This window comes from Achroia grisella, unplaced genomic scaffold (genome assembly GCF_030625045.1).
Source record: "Achroia grisella isolate CSIRO2021 unplaced genomic scaffold, CSIRO_AGI_Agris_v1 utg598, whole genome shotgun sequence".
Taxonomy (NCBI): domain Eukaryota; kingdom Metazoa; phylum Arthropoda; class Insecta; order Lepidoptera; family Pyralidae; genus Achroia; species Achroia grisella.
The window spans coordinates 1,961,034-1,976,639 of NW_026712958.1; the positions used below are offsets into that span (position 1 = coordinate 1,961,034).

General features: G+C 32.9%; 2 protein-coding genes across 4 annotated transcripts in view; one reads left to right on the forward strand and one right to left on the reverse strand.

Annotated features, from left to right (window-relative positions):
* LOC131848846 (GPI transamidase component PIG-S) overlaps nucleotides 1-15,606 on the reverse strand; it is a 79,689-nt gene that overhangs the window by 35,363 nt on the left and 28,720 nt on the right. Inside the window, exon 1 of one of the 2 annotated variants that reach the window (XM_059198793.1) lies at nucleotides 7,344-7,435. The exons of the other annotated variant lie outside the window; for it this stretch is intronic. Within the exon in view, the coding sequence (XP_059054776.1) occupies nucleotides 7,344-7,353 (10 nt within the window). The 5' untranslated portion in view covers nucleotides 7,354-7,435. Of the gene's footprint in view, nucleotides 1-7,343; nucleotides 7,436-15,606 lie in introns of those variants that run through there. 2 annotated transcript variants of the gene reach the window in all.
* LOC131848845 (protein I'm not dead yet) overlaps nucleotides 7,502-15,606 on the forward strand; it is a 54,403-nt gene continuing 46,298 nt past the window's right edge. For both annotated transcript variants that reach the window (XM_059198790.1, XM_059198792.1), the window contains exon 1: nucleotides 7,502-7,620. The gene's annotated coding sequence lies outside the window, so the exon portion shown is untranslated. The remainder of the gene's footprint in view (nucleotides 7,621-15,606) is intronic.

The following is a 15,606-nucleotide window of genomic DNA, read 5'->3' on the forward strand; positions in this document are numbered from 1 at the left end:
ATCCGTCACCTCTGCCCCCATCCACCTGTTGCCGGGCATTGTTATCTGCGCTTTTATCGAGGTCACAGATAATATTCCTAGGTAGACTTTGGACAGAGTCCCCTCCGTACCTCTGTCTCACCTAGTACTGTCGTCAAGTAGTTTGCTTCGTGAACGGTCTGCTGCTCGGCGCGACCGTTAAGATTATCGTCGATAATGAAAAAATGTCTTCTGTGATAATAAAATATATTTATTCAATTTCTATCGTCCGTCTTTGTATCTGTCTTATTCGTGCTCATCAATTGTTCTGTCTGTTCTAGTTATGTTTTATAAGCGGCCAACAAGCAGTCCTGTCAAAGAGGCCGCAACACTTTGGAAGTTACGTTTTGGTTTACATGATTCTTAGGAATACTGGGTGCAATAAATTCATTTTGTCTTGTTTAAATGGCTACAGTAACCGTTTACCATCTGACGATCCGTATGCTTCTTTGTCACATAGTAGAATAAAATATACTTTGAGATTTGGTTGTGAAATTGTAGCGCAGTATTCTGAGTGTTTTTTTATTTTATTTTTTACCATATACGATTGCTTTACGCTTCAACATTTATAGTGTTAGCACCGGCCCACGTAGTCGGACCTTATAGTGATATTTTTACTTAGGGCTTGCACAGACTAGTTACAATTTGTTGATTATATTTTTTTTCGACATAATAGAATATCTATTTCTGATGTTAGGCCCATTTGACTTTATTTTTGAAGATAAATAATAGGACGAGCATTTAGGTAGGACAGTGTTAAGTGACGAATTGACCTGGTTGTCTCACTCACACACCCGCTCACTGCAGCTCTGAATAGAGATAGAACGAGTATTGAAGACCTACATAGTAATTTTATTGCGCGGATAAATTCCTCTGATATAGTTCCCCATTACTAATAATCCCCACTCTCTATCCGCATTTTTTTTAAAATGGATGAATATGGAATTATGATCCTTGCGCTAAGGGTGTATCGGGCCTCCAACGGAATCCTCCACTATGGATAGGATGAGCATGCGGTCAGTTCAGTCGGCCCTTTGCGCGAAATTCACTAAAAACTTATCAAGATGGTATCCAGGAACCGTGTGGAGGTCAACGTGACTTGGTACATGGCTAGAGATGGAGTATTTAGTTCACATTATTAACAATCCTTTCTCCGATTTATTATCACAATGATACAGTCTACAATAGGTATCTGTTGGTGGTATAAAATGTTGTGATCATCAATTATAATTAGGAGACAGTCGGCAAGGTCAAGGCGTGTATGTGCGTACATACAATGACGCAAGAGCACACACCCACAGTCAGGTCTCCACTCCAGCAATTAATGGGCGTGTCTGTACAGTACAGTACAGCATGCTATCAGTTACGCTGTATCGTTTACAATACGTTAATAGTTTTAATAAGCGAATAGTGTTTTGTCACATTCTATCATATTGGGTACAGTTTGCAGGGATGGGACAGAAAACTTCATTGGTGGTCTACTCGTTTAGCACACCGCCTTTCTTCAGATGGTCACAAGTTCGCTTTCTTGCATGGTACAAACATTTGTAGTCATGAGTATGATTGTTTGTACTGGTCTGGGAGTTTTTTATGTATATTTTGGTTATATATATTATGCATACCGTTAGCATAAACAACACAAAACTTATCCTTATTCTTGATTACTTAGGAATCTCTTTTGAGGATAAATATTATCTAAATTATAATTATAGAAATAAAAATTAAACTTTTTGCTTATAGTCGATAAACTAAAAACATATTTAACAGATTTTTACTGATACTGATTACTGTTTAAAATTCATTCACCCTTAGAAAATCTGATAGAAAATTTGGAAATATTAAAATGATAATTTTTTTTATTAATACCACTTGCAGTTAGCACATGGTATTATAATATAGAAAAAATATTTTTGCATCTATGCAAGTCGCTAGATATACACAAATTCATGATGAAGACTCGTCTCTGGGACTTAAAAGCCTTGGAATACTATTGACAAAAGAATTAACTGCGTCACCCAACAAACAAATTAACCGTCCGAAGTACAAACAGCGACAAGGGCACGTAGATACGTCATTGAAAAAAAACACAAGATTGCTACAAAAACATGCCTTCTGTAATTTTAACATGATCGTACAGCGAAAATAACCCACAACAGGTACACAGTTTTTTTTAAACAACTTTAAAGAGAATTTACTGTCTATTTCATTCATTTATTGAACCATATACAGCCTCGGTGGTCCAGCGGTTTAACACACCGCCTTACTTCCGAAGGTAGCGGGTTCGATTCCTCGCACGGCATAAACATTTGTATTTATGAATATGATTGTTTGTAATTACGAACAAAAAAATTATCTATATATTTGTATCAGTTATCTAGTACCCATAACACAAGCTTTAGTTAGCTTAACTTGGGTCTAGTTGGCGCTGTGTGAATTGTTCTGAGATTATTTTTTTTTTTTTTTATTCTTTATTGACATTATTATATATCTACATAACCTGTAAAATAGATGATATATATGATGGTACATATATAATTTATGTTATATAAATATAATATATATAAATATACATATATATATATATTGAAATATATAAATTATGAATAAATACATAAATACGCTAAATATATACAATAAACAGCACTCATTTTGGATATTAAATAGTTTTTTTTATGGATGATAATGGCATTATATTCCAGAGGTTAATTGCCGTAACTGTGAAGGAGTTTGACATAAAGCTTGTATGACCTAGAGAGAAGGAGGTTATGTGAACGAGTTTACGTGAATGAGAGTCGCTAATGAACTGAAATCTATCTTTCAAATAAGTGGGAGAGGAAGAATCGAATATGATGGAGAAGAGTGTGGAAAGGATACGCAAGTTTCTGCGGTTACGAATTGACAACCATTTAAGTTGTGACCGAAATTTAGAGACGTGGTCATACTTTCTCAGCCCAAAAATGAACCGCGATAAATTCACTTATTCAACTATTATTATTACATAACTGTAAAATAAATGAATGATGGTAAGTGATAGAAATCTGATGGTAAATTGTCGCATATATACATAAACAGCACTATGGATATCATGTTTTTTTATGGATGATAATGGAATGGTGCACCCACCTGCGCTAACGGTTTACGTTGGCGGAGCACCAGTGTAGGATGATAAGATGAGCATGGGGTCAGATCAGTTAGCCCTCGCGACAAATTCACCGAGACATTATCACGATGGTTTCGAGGGAAGGGCATTGTTAGCAATGTAGACTGATGATCCCATTGCTAACAATGTACCATGTCAGGTTGACCTCCACGCGGTTCCCCATGGAAACCATCGTGATAAATTCCCGGCGAACTCATCACGATGGGCCAACTGATCTGACTTCATGTTCATCTTATCATCCTCCACTGGTGCCCTGCCAGCGTATACCGTTAGCGCAGACGGGTGCATCATTCCATTATCATCCACTAAAAAAAAAGCTGCACCAGATTTGGCCGGGTAGAGAGAGCTACACCAACGGCTAAGGTGAGTGTTGACATATGTCGACAGAGGAGTTTAAACCTACACCCGGGTACAAGTTCCGGGAACAGCTCGCGGTTTCCCTCTGGCAAAGGATGGCCCCGTACCCGTACGGTGAATCTAAAGAATGTTATAACGTTAGAGAAAACGCTATCATTGTCATCTATTAAAAAAATGTTAAGACGTTTGTTTTTCTGTCTGACTTTAAAATTAAAAGGTGGAAGACACGGAAACAATTACATTTGTACAGCACTACAGTACAGTCGTAACACGTAACCAAACAATAATTAAACCGTATAGAAAAGAGGCAAAGGAAGTGTTTGTACAAGTGTTTGTTTGTTCGTACATTTTAAGCGGCTGTCTCTGTTTAAGTTGACTATTTTTAATTAATATCGTCACTATTAAAATATTTATGGGTGTGTATGTGGTAACACAACTTTTTTTATACCACGATGGTGATCAATAAGCATACGGCCAAATAGGTGAGACTGTGGTACCCACGCAAACGACTTTTTACAGTCTACCTTTAGTAAAATAAATCAATATTATATACTAGTGATTGGGAAACGTTGTTTTGCCATATAAATTAATATCGCTAAAAAATAGGGGTTGGTGGTAAAAGGGTGAAAATTTAGGGTACGTATACGTATGTTATGTACGTATTTTATTAAATCGAATCAGAAATACATAAAAGGTTGGTTCACCCTATCATTGAGGGGTATAAAAAATAGTTTACGTCTTATTCTTAGACCTACAAATATACTAAAAAAAACATAAGAATTGATTAAACCGTTTCTGAGGAGTTTTGTTACAAATACTGTGACACGAGACTATTATATACTAGCTGTACACGCGACTTCGTCCGCGTGGAATTTAACTATGATCTGCCAAAAAAAAACAGTGATCTGCCAAAAAAAGTTTTCGTCAAAATCGGTCCAGCCATTTCAGAGATTAGCCGGAACAAACAGACAGACAGACAAAAATTGTAAATAACGTTTTTTTAAATTTATATTTTGGTGTTTGTACTGTTTTTATATTATTACAATTTTCGTGCTTTGCTTATAGGGTGAGATTAGGTAGTGAAGGCTTTATACATAGTGTAGGCATCCAGAACAGAAGAGTTCTGAATTTGGGGGACAAATTAAAATTAACCAATCCTTTTTTGCATCGATCAGATGCAAACCGACGACTTTTAATGACTAGAAGTCAGTAATAAACCTGAATATCATGACTTTTTCCACGATATATTATTATGCAAGAAATTAATATACTTTTTTTGTATCTAAAGGTTAGAACATTTGTACTCTTCCATGCTTGTTTTTCTGTAATAATTTTATGAGCCGACGAATTCCGCTATAATCGAAATTATTATATTTCACAAAAAATCTATTACGACCATAAGAAATTTAATGTGTTACCAACAGAGCAAGAGTAACATGGGTCCGAAGATATCACGGGACATACTACCTCCACTTTTTATTCAACGATGGTGGCAATTCACATTCTAAAAATCAGTAGTAACTTCTGAACTTCATGATTTTTCAACATGTTTAAAATTGTATCAAAGGCATAAAGTTGTCTGAGCTATTTGGCGGCAGAATTTTACTTCGGTTAAATTTCGGAATTATCCGGTTCTCTCAGGCAGATGCACCATTCCATTATCATCCATAAAAAATGCAGCTTCATGAGGCATGACATCTTAGTCCTTTGGTTTCCCAACGCTTGAGCACGGTCATCATCAGATCATGACGTGATAACATGTTCATATACATAGGCGACGTCTAGCACTTACCATCAGGTGGGCCGTAAACTTATTACCGTTCCAATTACATAAGAGCAACACACAAGTTTCTTGCTCATTCATTGTGTCGAGTCTTCGGAATAAGTGGTAGAATAAAAAATTTGACGAAATGTCCAAATCCTGGAGCACATAAAATTAGAAGAAAGTGATATAATGACGAGTTTTGATGTAGAATCTCTATTCATTAACTTGCCTGTACCGGAATATGTAAAAAATGTGACTATTTAAAAGTGCTTATATTAAGTCAATAGTTAATTGCTGGCAAAAATGCCAGAAAAAAAAAATTCAAATGTGTCATAAAATATTTTCTTTGTAAAAAAGCTTATTATAAAATTGAAGCATTTATAAATGATAATAATGTTTTTGTAGAAAATATCTAACTTAAAATTTATAGCGCTGACATTGTTATTTGATTGAACAGAGATTAAGTGCGTAACGGTTTCTATGTTGATTGTCGTATGCCTAATCCTTGTTGTTAATTAAATATAAATATAAAGTAAATCAATATTTATTTAAAAGAGCAACACACAAGTTTCTTGCTTATTCTTCTTGCGATGAATCTGCATTCCGAATAAGCGATAGAATAAAAAAAAACTTGACTATTCAAGTGCTTATATTAAGTTTATTTGAATAAAGATTTTTTATATTTCTAAAAAAAAAAACATTTTTCTGCCACAGAATACAGGATGATTTATGTAGGCATGGCTAAATGTATCCCGAAAAGGGTGTTATTATTTCTAAGCGGTTTGATTACACACTAAAAACGTCAATAAAATAAATGTACTCACTACTTCCTTGTTACATTATCAATTATCGTAAACACTAACCGGTTATACACAAGCTTCAGAACGTTCATTCCAGAAGTCTCGCAACGTGTGTATTATCTATCAATTTTCTAAAACAAAGAAGTAATCTATACATATAAATAAAATTGGAGTTTCTGTTTGTAATATTGAAATAACCGTTTTACTACATGCATATGAATATAAATACGGTACATACACCAAAATAACATTTTATACAATTTTTGTCTATCTGTCTGTTTGTTCCGGCTAATCTCTGAAATGGCTGGACCGAATTTGACGGGACTTTTTTTTGGCAGGTAGCTAATATAATAAGGAGTAACTTAGGCTACTTTTATTTAGAAAAATTATGTTAAATTCCACGCGGACGGAGTCCGCGTGTACAGCTAGTTTATACTAATATTGTTGCGGCCTCTTTGACAGGACTGCTTGCTGGCGGCCTATCTATACTCATCATCAACATCATCATCATCATATTATAAAGCTGAAGAGTTTGTTTGTTCGAACGCGCTAATCTCTTGAATTGGAGGGGGATCGATCGAGGGGTATTATAAAGATGTAAACTTTGTGATCCGATTTTGAAAATCTCTGGTACTGCCGATTCGATTTTCAAAAATATGTATTGCATAGCTTTCCTCGATAAGAAGGCAATAAGACTTTATCAAACTACGTCCAATAGGAGCGAAATAGAATTCTATGTTTGTTTGTTTGTTAAATAGTTAAATATTCAATTGCTTTTGAATTGAAAAAATGAGAGTTATCGTAGACTTAGCCAGACCAAGAAAGAAAACTTCATTCATGTTTAAGTAGACACACTGCTCTATGTAATTTTCTAGAAGCAGATAAATTTTCAATTATATTCGAAATTCGAAATATGACAGTTAACGTAGATGTTGCTAGACTTCGAGAAAGAAGACTGATGATATTTAATGATATATTTTAGTTAGATATATTATTTTCGATTTTCAAAATATGACAGTTAAAGTAGATTTCTAGAAGAAGACTGATGATATTTAGTTAGATATATTACTCTACGTAAATTTCTAGAAGCAGATAAAGTTACAATTGTTTTCGAATTTCGAAAATTGATAGTTAACGCAGACGTTGCTAGACTTCCGTTGTGAACGCTACTATTCAACTACACTACTCTATGTAAATTGCTAGAATTAGACGAAAAGCTCAGAAACAAAACGTAACAACAAACCTGCGCCCATCACGTGTGTTTATCGAGTCGGTTCACGCACTTTGACAGAAATTAAAAATAAAATCTGGCGTCAATTTGCACGGCCATCGTTGACTAGAGAAAAAAGTTACTGAACGAACGTTTTCCCTCGCCCGGCCCGGTCAGTCCGCGATCAAACGGCGGACGGTACAGACGGCCGCTCTGCGCCAGTTCAAATAGTGGGAATTTGTTATTTTCGTGTCGTGTTTATTATTAATTTTTAAAGAATTTAAGATAAAGGATTTGTCATCCATATTCGGTGAGTAATTGTTTTAACTTAGTACAATTATTAAGTTTTCGCGGTTCGTTATCGTCGATGCGTAAAATTTTGTTTGTGATTTTGTATGGTTTTATGCAAAAACTACAACTACCAAATAACTAAATGTCCGTATATGTTGAAAAATATGACTGAACAATCTACTTGTGGTAATTTAAGGATTTCTACTAAAAAGAAGTCCTTTTTTGTGTGAAGAATAAGCTATATGTTATTATTAATTATTTTATTGAATGGAATTTGTTCTATGTAATCTCTAACGAATAATACGTGTTAGATTATAATAATAAAACCTGAATGAAGAAATGAAAGACAAGACAAATAAAACGAATTTAAAATTAAAATAAAAATATAAACAATTAGGTAACAATTAATCGTATAACCTCGTATAATAATTAGTTTTGAGTTGGCAACGTGTTTCCACAAAATTGTTATACGTATGCAATCTTGAAACATTAAATTAAAATTAAAATTCGAACCCGCTTTTAAACTCACGGGTGATCATTAAATGGGTATGCAAAATAATTATAATATAGATTAAATAATTACTTAACTGAACGCTTACTTTATGAGAAAATAATAATTAACCAAGCTATGAAATTACTTCGCTTATGGTCAACTTAGTTTATTATATCCATAAACATTAACATACAATGAATGTATCTACGTGACAATGAAATATACATATATTATATGTATATTGTATATAGAAATGAGCAGTTATATCAAAACGTTTGTTTACTAGGCAAGATATTATAAGTACAAATAGGAAAATATATATATAAATAAAAGTAAACAAATTATTTTTAAGTATACTATTTTTCATCGCCAAAGCTCCTAAAACAATAATACTCGTTTCTCATACTATTTAAGATTATACCTGACAGAGTCTCGTCTGTTAATAAAAAGAAAAATATAAAAAAAACATTGCCTATCATAAAACATTAATAACTTATTTACCCTATATAGATTATATTCTAGAATAACTCGCACGGCACAAACATAGATGAAATTATGTATAATATGTATGTATTTACGAAAAAAAAATATATCTATGTATTGAAGTTGTTGAATAACACAAGCTTTTCATTCAGATTGAAGTGATTATTATTATTATTTGATAGACAAATTACATAAAATTCGAAACGTGGATTGAATTGAAATTCATTCAGATTGAAGTGTTGATCGCAATTCCGGAAACCGTAGTTTATGTGTCGCAACTTGCATGGAAGTCAGCGATAATGGCCGCTGTTCCATGCCACATTTTTATTGTAGTTTGTAATTAAACGTTCGACAAAAAATAATATGGGACAATAAAAATATAGTTTCAGTTATACCATTTTAAAGTCAGTTTTATAATTTGGGATTATAATTGATATGTACACTTTCATTTCCTATGATTAAAGTGAAAATTTGAACCAACTTGAAATAACCTAACTATAAATAGTATATTTAATAAGATAGAAGTCTATAGAACGAATAACAAATAAATTTCTAAAATAAAGCGCATTGTTATATTTTCATTCGTAAATAACACACAAGTGTTATATCTCAGTGCGCAGTACAGTATTTCACTACGATATTCCATTCTTCAAATCAAAACACACCTATGCAAATATAGCTTCGTAGTCATTACTAAATGATCCGATACACAGCTGCTTTGCGGGAGAGACAAGTGATTTTATTTATACATCAAATCGAAACATTACTATAATCTAAAAACCGGCTCCATCTATTTCGAAAGGCCAGCCATAACCGGCATGCGGTAGTGTATACCTCTTTAAAATTCTACTATTGCAGTTTATAATGGCTTCCCAAGATGGGCAAAACTGCTTTCAAGTAGCCATTTGTTTGTTTAAACCGTTTAGAGAACAATAATATTATGAAACTGCATCGTCCACATAAAGTGCTTCATTTCCATCAAACACATCACTTTTTAATATTTAAGAGTTTCCTCTTGAATTGTTCAACTTATTTATGTACAATTTTCCTTTACTTCCCTGTATGACATTGATAAGTAGTTTTGATTTTCTTTTAACCGCATTTTCCTCCCATATCTCCTTTCTAGATCTTTAAAAGTTGTCTTGTAGTTAAAACTAAACATTATGGCTCTTTTGTACTTAATTTTTCTTCTCTTTCCATTGCTCTGTTTTCTTATATATATATACTATACGTACACACGAAATGTAAATTATGAACATATACTTTTGCAATGCTTGTCAAGTCTAATTACCAGTCTAGAGATAAGCTTGTAAAGTAAATGATAATAATAACGAATAATAAACGCTACGAAACGTCACGACATGTATACAATTGTAAAAGTAAGAGACACCACAAAATGTTTATACTTAAATTTTTCTTGATTTTGGTTTTTCTAAATTGGCACGAGAGCAGTAGCGGGTCTGTTATCTATAGTTTGGAGTTAGTTATTGATCGATTATTAATTTGTATTCATTTAGAATTGAAATATGTGTTAGGATAGTAAAAAAACAAATTTAGATAGTCATAAACTCAAAACAATACATGGTATAAAAGAATGTAATTTAGACAGTTGACTTATGGCCGGTATTATTTTTTAAATTACTTTGATGGATTAATCTTTACAATTTATATATGAATACTTGTTTACTGATTCTCAAATAAATGGTAATTCTTAGATCATAATTTTCCTATCTTTATTCTATATCATTTAAGGTCGGCGTAACATGTTTTCTTTAATAATACAATACTTTCATTTCTTTTCGCAATAATATAATTTTCACTACCTTTCTTGCCATATCATTTACCATCCAAATCTGTTAAGGTTTACCTCTGCCCTTATAATCATTCACATTCATATTTAACACTTTTGTTAATTTTTTTTTGTTCGTACGTATTATATGTATCATACTATATGTATTTCTACGTATTCCTACGTATTATATTATATGTACCCTTTCTAATAGTGTAGTGTTTATAAATTTTAATTTGTTAGCCTCTTCTAATGCTATATAATAAAAATTATGTTAAATTCTATCTATATTTTAACCGTTGTTGCCATTATGACCTATATAAGAGGTAACTGTACTTGAGTTGGCTATCTTCGTGTCTGTTGTTTTTCCTCATTTGTCGATAGATCTTGTTCTATAAAGGGCCAGTTCTCGAGTCTCTGTCGACCTTCAATTATGTCTTGATTATCATGATAATTATGACCTTGCTACTATTGTGCGGGGACGTTAACAGTAATTTTTATATCATTCCGATATTATGTTACTGTCGACTAAACCCGATATCCGACCACTATCGTCGAGGTTAGAATAAAATCCTTTGGTAAAGACACTTCAGTACAGAAATGAAAATGGTCAACTCTAAGCTTGATTTCTTTATCCAAATATTTTAATGATGACTCGCTTCATTTGACGAAAATGCGCGAAATCATGTCTGAGGGATATAACTTCTGTCTGAAGGTATTGGAGGACTACGTAAAATGTAAGCTGCGTTCCCTTCGGTCAATTTCAGCAGCTTTGTTGTGTAAGCTGTAATTTTTTTTTTGGAGCTATGTTAATGCTGTTGCAGCTGATCTTTACAGTTTCACAGAACACTCCAAAGCCGCTCAGGTAAGCTCCTGCCTGACGTATACGACTTTAGTCTGAAGACACCGCTAGGAGTTTGAATCTCAGCTCAGGCTGTCGTAATTTCTATCTCCACTTGAAATAGAAGGGGGATCGATCAGAGGGGGCTTCTAAGTCGTTTTTCGTTTTTCTTATATCGTGATAAAAGGAAATGTAGTTACTAGTTACGAGATCTGACATCTTAGTTCTCCGGAATTACTACGCATGGATCTCGCGAGCGTCACACGATAAAGTGGTGTCTGTAGTGCTATTCATGTAAGCGACGGTTACCACTTACCATCAGGTATCGTATGATAACATGATGTAGGTTGTTCATGTATATAGGCGATCATCAGGTGGACCGTCAGCTTCCATTTACATAAAACAGCGAATAACGTTCGCTGTTACATGTCCTCTATAGTTTATTTAATGTCAACAACTTTTCTGCAGGCAATGTCAATGTCAGCCAGTGTCAACCAGTTAGACATAATTGATTACTGACAGAATTCTAACCCTGACATTGGTAGGAAATCTCCGTTGCTTTTACTATGAAAGTCATAGAACAAAATATGATTAGTAATATGGAGAAAAGGATAATTATTCTCTGTTTTATTATCATCTATGCTTTGTTTTTTTTTTATTATTATTATCTGATTAATTAACATCTCTTTGTACTAAGTATTGTAAAATTAAAATATTAAAAAAGAAACTTTTTATTTGTTTCATTAATTATTATACATAAATTTATAAATTAATTTTATCAAGATTAATCGAAAATGTACTTAATTTTCTATGTATTTGTTGCTCTAACTTGTGAACAACAGCTAGGTACTAATTTCATTTAATATATTTTTAACAATTCATTACCCACCGCGAAGCTATACGGTTTTTTTTTATAAAAGTAAACATATTTTTAAATTCATATTTATCTTAAAATATGAAAAACCCATGTTTTTTTACCTACGTATGCGACAGGTAAATAACCTCACGATAGATGTGTAGCCAACAAAATAAAACTGCATATTATCGATTGTTCATAAACCATATTGTCAAGGAACTACAAAAAACTGTTTATATTTCTATAATACACTAGCTATCCGTCCCGGTTTCGCATGGGTGTTCATATCTATACATATAAATAAAATTGGAGTGTGTGTTTGTAATATTGAAATAACCGTTTTTTACTACATGCGTATGAATATATAAATACGGTACATATACCAAAATAACATTTTTTATAATTTTTGTCTATCTGTTTGTTCCGGCTTATCTCAGAAATGGCTGGACCGATTTTGACGGGACTTTTTTTGGCAATTATCTGATGTAATAAGGAGTAACATAGGCTACTTTAATTTTAGAAAAATAAAGTTAAAAACCACGCTGACGAAGTCGCGGGTACAGCTAGTTATACATATAAACCTTCCTCTTGAATCACTCTATCTCCTGCTGAACAACTGCATTAAAATCCTTTGCGTAGTAAAGATCTACGTCAACAGACGGCGGAAGTGACTTTATTATAAAAATACAGTACTTTACTCAAAAATATAATAAAGAAAAGTGATTCCATACAAAACATATTCAAAGAAAATAAGTACACACAAATAAGCATACAATAGAATAATATAGTCTACAGTTTCTACACGATGACTTGTATTTTTTCAACTAGGTACCCGGTGTCGACGTCAATCATTATCACTTATGTATCACTTATGTTACGATCCGTTCCGACTTTGCCCAGGTTGAAATCTATACTAATAAAGCTGAAAGTTTGTTTGTACGCACTAATATTAAGAAATAGGGAACAGTGGGTTGATTAATGTGGATTCATTGTTTGTTTGTTTGTTTCTACAAATATATACATTATTGTACAATAGAAATCCTTAGTTAATATTATAATCTGAATCAGTCTGGATGTTTTCTATGTATAATATGGTCGTATGTATTTGTATCAGTTATCCAGTACCCATAACACAAGCTTTAGCTAGCTTAACTTGGGTCTAAACGTGCTATGTGAATTGTCCTGAGATTATTATTATTATACTGCCATATCTCATCATTAAAACCACATGATACTTTTTTTATCACGTAGGTGACAAACAAGCATACGGCCCATCTGATGGTAAACGGTTAATAGTATTGGATTATTAATACCATGTCACGCGGTACCCTTGAAATCATAATAATAATTTCTTCATTGCGCACAGATAAGAAATAACGAATAATAAAGTGAATTACAAAAAGCAGTGTTATCGCTATAATCAATCTTTTACAACCTGTTAGAGAGTATTTACATAGAGAGAGAAGGTACGAGGTGCACACTAGACTCCATATTTAATCCTAGCTGTACCCGACTTCGTCCACGTGGAATTTCACTTTATTTTTCTAAAATAACAGTAGCCTAAGTTACTCCCTTTTACATCAGCTACCTGTCAATAAAAGTTCCGTCAAAATCGGTCCACCATTTCAGAGATTAGCCGGAACAAACAGACAGACAGACAAAAATTGTAAAAAATGTTATTTTCGTGTATGTACCGTATTTATATTCATATGCATGTAGTAAAAAACGGTTATTTCAATATTACAAACAGACACTCCAATTTTATATATATGTATGTGTAGATACACATATAGATAAACATAAATTTAATCAAACGATTGTGGGAGGCTTTTGCCCATTAACAAACAGATCTGCAAAAAATTAAAGAATATACAAATACTATAAAAATATTTTTTCGTTTTTATTTATTTAAATTAATCTTTGTTTTTTAAATAATTTAATTTAAGTTGATCTGAATAATATAATAACAATAATAATAAATTACTTTAACATTTATTCAAAAGAGCAACACACAAGTTTTTTGCTCATTGCTCTTGTGATGAGTCTGCGTTCCGAATGAGTGGTAGAATAAAAAAATATGACTATTCAAAAATGCTTGCATTTAATTTACCTTAATAAAGATTTAGTCTATATCTTTAGGTGAAATAAAAAGTAAATAAATAAAGAATTACAGTAATATTAATAAACTGTTAATTAGTAACTTCCGGTTTCACGAACGAAGTCGCGGGCGCAGCTAAAGCTGCTATAATTATATTGACGTACAAGAATAATTTTATTCAAGGTGTGGCCTGTTTGCAGTTCAACAGAGGTCAATGGAATACGTTGCTCCGGTTAGCCGTATGCATTATTTTGATGAATACATTTCAACTCGCAGTGGACTTGCATCTACTCGTACATAATATGCAACATCTTACCTACTTAACATCTTACTACTTAATATTATAAACCCGAAAGTTTGTGAGTATGGATGAATGTTTGTTAGTCGTTCACGCAAAAACTACTAAACGGATTTTGATGAGACTTTACAGCAACATAGCTTATAAATCAGAATAATATATAGGCTATAAATTTAATGTGGGTGAAACCGCGGGGACTAGCTAGATTATAATAATAATATCTTCGGACAATTCACACAGCGCCATCTAGTCTCAAACTAAGCAAAGCTTGTGTTATAGGTACTAGACATCTGAAATACAATGATACGTTTATTGCAAATACATAGAAATTGGGGGGATTTTTAGTAATGTGGATAACCCCATTGATCGAAATTACGACGACCTGAGCTGAGGTTCGAACCCCTAACGGTCCTCAGACTAAAGTCGTATCCGTCAGGCGGGAGTTGCCTTCAGCCGCTCCATAAGTCCTTCCGCGGGTTTGGAGTGCCATCTGCACTCGCCGTCTATCGTCCGGTGAAGTTGTTAAGGGCAGCTACAGCTAACAGCATTAGAGTAGTAAAAAAAACGTTTCATAATTAAGAGTCAATACAAATATTATATAAGGTGACGCATGAAACAAACCACGTGCTTTGATTAAGTACGAGTATGACGCGAAGCCACTGCGGTAACAAATTCTCAGGATAATCATAACATTGTTTAAGAATTACCTTATCTATACATTACTTTATTGTAACTAAAGCGTCCGGACGTAGTGGTTAATTGCTACTTATATATACTTTTTTCTTCTTCTTTTGGCTCCCGCGGTTTTTGTTGCCATTAGGCATTTTCTAGTTTTTATTTTATTTTTAAAGTGGGGAAATCGACGCGTATTAAAAAATGAGTAGTAATTTAGAAATAGGATTACAAGATCAGGAGAAAATTGTTGGAAAAAATACACATAATAATATAAATCTAAATAATCATTCAAAAATCCACATATATAAAGAAGATACAATATATTCACAGTTTTATATCATTACTTATTATGAAATCAGATAATACTTTATAAACTGAAGTGTCGCAGTAATTCAATAAGATATTAATGTTAGTGGGGAGAGGGAGTTTTAAAGATGCTAAGGAATTGTACAATAACGAATGGTCATACAAG